Source organism: Miscanthus floridulus, chromosome 15 (assembly GCF_019320115.1).
Source record: "Miscanthus floridulus cultivar M001 chromosome 15, ASM1932011v1, whole genome shotgun sequence".
Lineage (NCBI taxonomy): Eukaryota > Viridiplantae > Streptophyta > Magnoliopsida > Poales > Poaceae > Miscanthus > Miscanthus floridulus.
Window position 1 is genome coordinate 32627756 of NC_089594.1, and position 2235 is coordinate 32629990.

The window sequence follows — 2235 nt, forward strand, 5'->3', positions numbered from 1 at the left end:
ATATTTATTTGCAATTTCAGATTGCGTTCATCCTGTTCTTGCTTGTGTTCTCAATTCGCTTGTAGGAAAGCCTTCTCGGCGAGGTCAATCGTGTTCGCGTGGTTGATAACCAACATAGCAGTGGTGTAACGGTTGCAGGGGTCCGAATCAGTCTTGGTTCGAAGCCTAGATCGTGAACGTCGAGTCTCCACCAATCGACACTATCATACCTTTCGGAAGATTGGGCCTAGTCTACATCAAAGATCATCTGCTATAGTCTCTCTGCCAACTCATCTAACAAAAACCCCCATGCAGGATGCTGAATTCAATCCCCCAAATGTGGACAGAAAAGGGCATGCCATAGAGTATTATCCGTCATGTCCAATCTCAAGACTGGGATCAACTGCACACACACTGAAGAAGCTAATGAAAACCCAGGCTGCTCCATAATTGTAACATATCAATCCACAAAGCACCTCAAGGGGTAATCCAGAAAACCACCACTAGGAAAAGATTTCGCAGAACAAGACCATCACTGCTCAGGTGAAACAATCTATCTTCTTTCCAAAATGATGGTCGATTTCTAATCCAATTCCTTTTCTTACAGTTGTCCACCATTGCATCTCAATTGGCTCTGGGTGCTAAACTATTATCCCATGCATTTGGATCAGCACCAACCAGACCTTCATCGGCTGACCTCCCAAAGGAACCAATTACGATTGAAACAACCGATGCTTCCAAAACAGTAGAAAATGATAATCCTTCCACTTCACCTCCTGATGCTGCCAAGGTATCTCCTCAAAATTCTTGATTTTTCATTCAATTTTCATCTCTCCCTGACCATCTCACCTCATTAGACGCTACCTAAGGAAATATCCACGCAAGAACAGAAAATTGACAGTCCATCAGTCGAAAGCGACCCTATTAACGTTGACACCCAGACTGTCAATTCCTCAGTTCAGCAAACAATCGATGGTCAAAAAATCATATATCTATTTTATCCTTCCGCGGCAAACATGAATTGAAAATTTTTCCTTGATGATTGCAGATACCAGTGTTGAAAGTCCAGAGCCAATTCAACCAGATATCATTAGTGCATCATCAGCTGTGCCTTCTCCTCAGATAGAACCAGCTCTGAGCTACTCTTTCAATTTTGAAGAGTATATAGATGAAGATAAAATCAGCTCATCAGCCATCTCCTCCAAAGAAGCTTTGTCAGAGGAGACCAAAAATCGGCTAAAAGACATGCTGTCAATGCTCAAAAAGGATATAGCCGATTTGGTCCAGGATGTAGATCCGATGAGAAGAACTTTCCTATCTATTAAGGGTAACTTGCCTTTGAATCTTGCTGAAGTTCTGACACCTTTGTCCAACATTGAGGATCAAGCTCCAAGAGTGAAAGGGGCTCAAAGAAACCTAGCTGATCGCGAAGCTTTATTGGCCAAGAAGAACTCCAACAAATAAGAGGCCAAAGAGCTAGCACAGCTAATTGATGATTTGAAAAACTCCCCCTTCAAGATTGAACCAGAGTTGAACCAACTCAGAGCTAAGCACGCCAAACTCGAGAAAGAATTGGAGAATGTGAAGGCTACCATCAATCGTCATGAGTCCAACCTGGCTCAAATACCTGATGCCATCAAGCAAAAGAGAGAGGAGATGTTGACCAAAGTCAAAGAGGGTAAAGCCATCCGCAGCAATCTCGAGAACATCCCTGGATCAGCCGAAAAAGACAGGCAACAAATTGCAAAAGTTGACGCCATCCGACTAAAAGCTTTGAAGGCAATCCAGGATGTTTTAAACTTGTAATCTAAATGTCACTATTTGTAACGCATATCCTATGTGAAACTAATGAGAACCAGCCTGTCAATCTGTTTATGTAACATCCTAATGGGCCAAAGTGGGCCCAATTAAAAATCCAGAATGGGCCGGTGCTAGCAGCCGAGAATGTCGGGCACTGTAGCAGCTGGACTCCAGGCTACTGTTTACCGAAAACACTGTTCACCCGAAAATAGGACCTTCAGAATTAGGTGACCATTTGCCAAACTTGCTGTCCTTAGACCCAATCGGCAATTTTACTTTCTAGACTAATTTTCCTTCACCAAACTACTTGTTCTTGACCTTTTTGATATAATGCATTGCAATCCTCAACTTATTGTCTTTAATATTCTCAAGAGCATGCAACCGATGAAAACTTAAGTCCTCTAAATCATCCATCATTAGATTCCTGTAGATTTTGGCTATCAAATCATTCTGTAA

At 42.2% G+C, this 2235-nt stretch overlaps 1 protein-coding gene across 1 annotated transcript; it reads left to right on the forward strand.

Moving 5' to 3' along the window:
* The first annotated feature begins 1017 nt into the window (after nt 1-1017).
* On the forward strand, nt 1018-1785 carry LOC136507322 (uncharacterized). Its single transcript, XM_066502085.1, has 2 exons — nt 1018-1374; nt 1498-1785. Exons 1-2 carry the CDS (start codon nt 1018-1020, stop codon nt 1783-1785), a joined length of 645 nt encoding a protein of 214 aa, XP_066358182.1.
* Nucleotides 1786-2235: the final 450 nt, after the last annotated feature.

What these genes read in the sequence shown, in the direction of transcription:
- LOC136507322 (XM_066502085.1), top strand. Translation starts at nt 1,018, where the DNA reads ATGATTGCAGATACCAGTGTTGAAAGTCCAGAGCCAATTCAACCAGAT. An exon ending in TTGAGGATCAAGCTCCAAGA is followed by an intron (nt 1,375 to 1,497) that starts GTGAAAGGGGCT and finishes TCCCCCTTCAAG; the next exon opens with ATTGAACCAGAGTTGAACCA.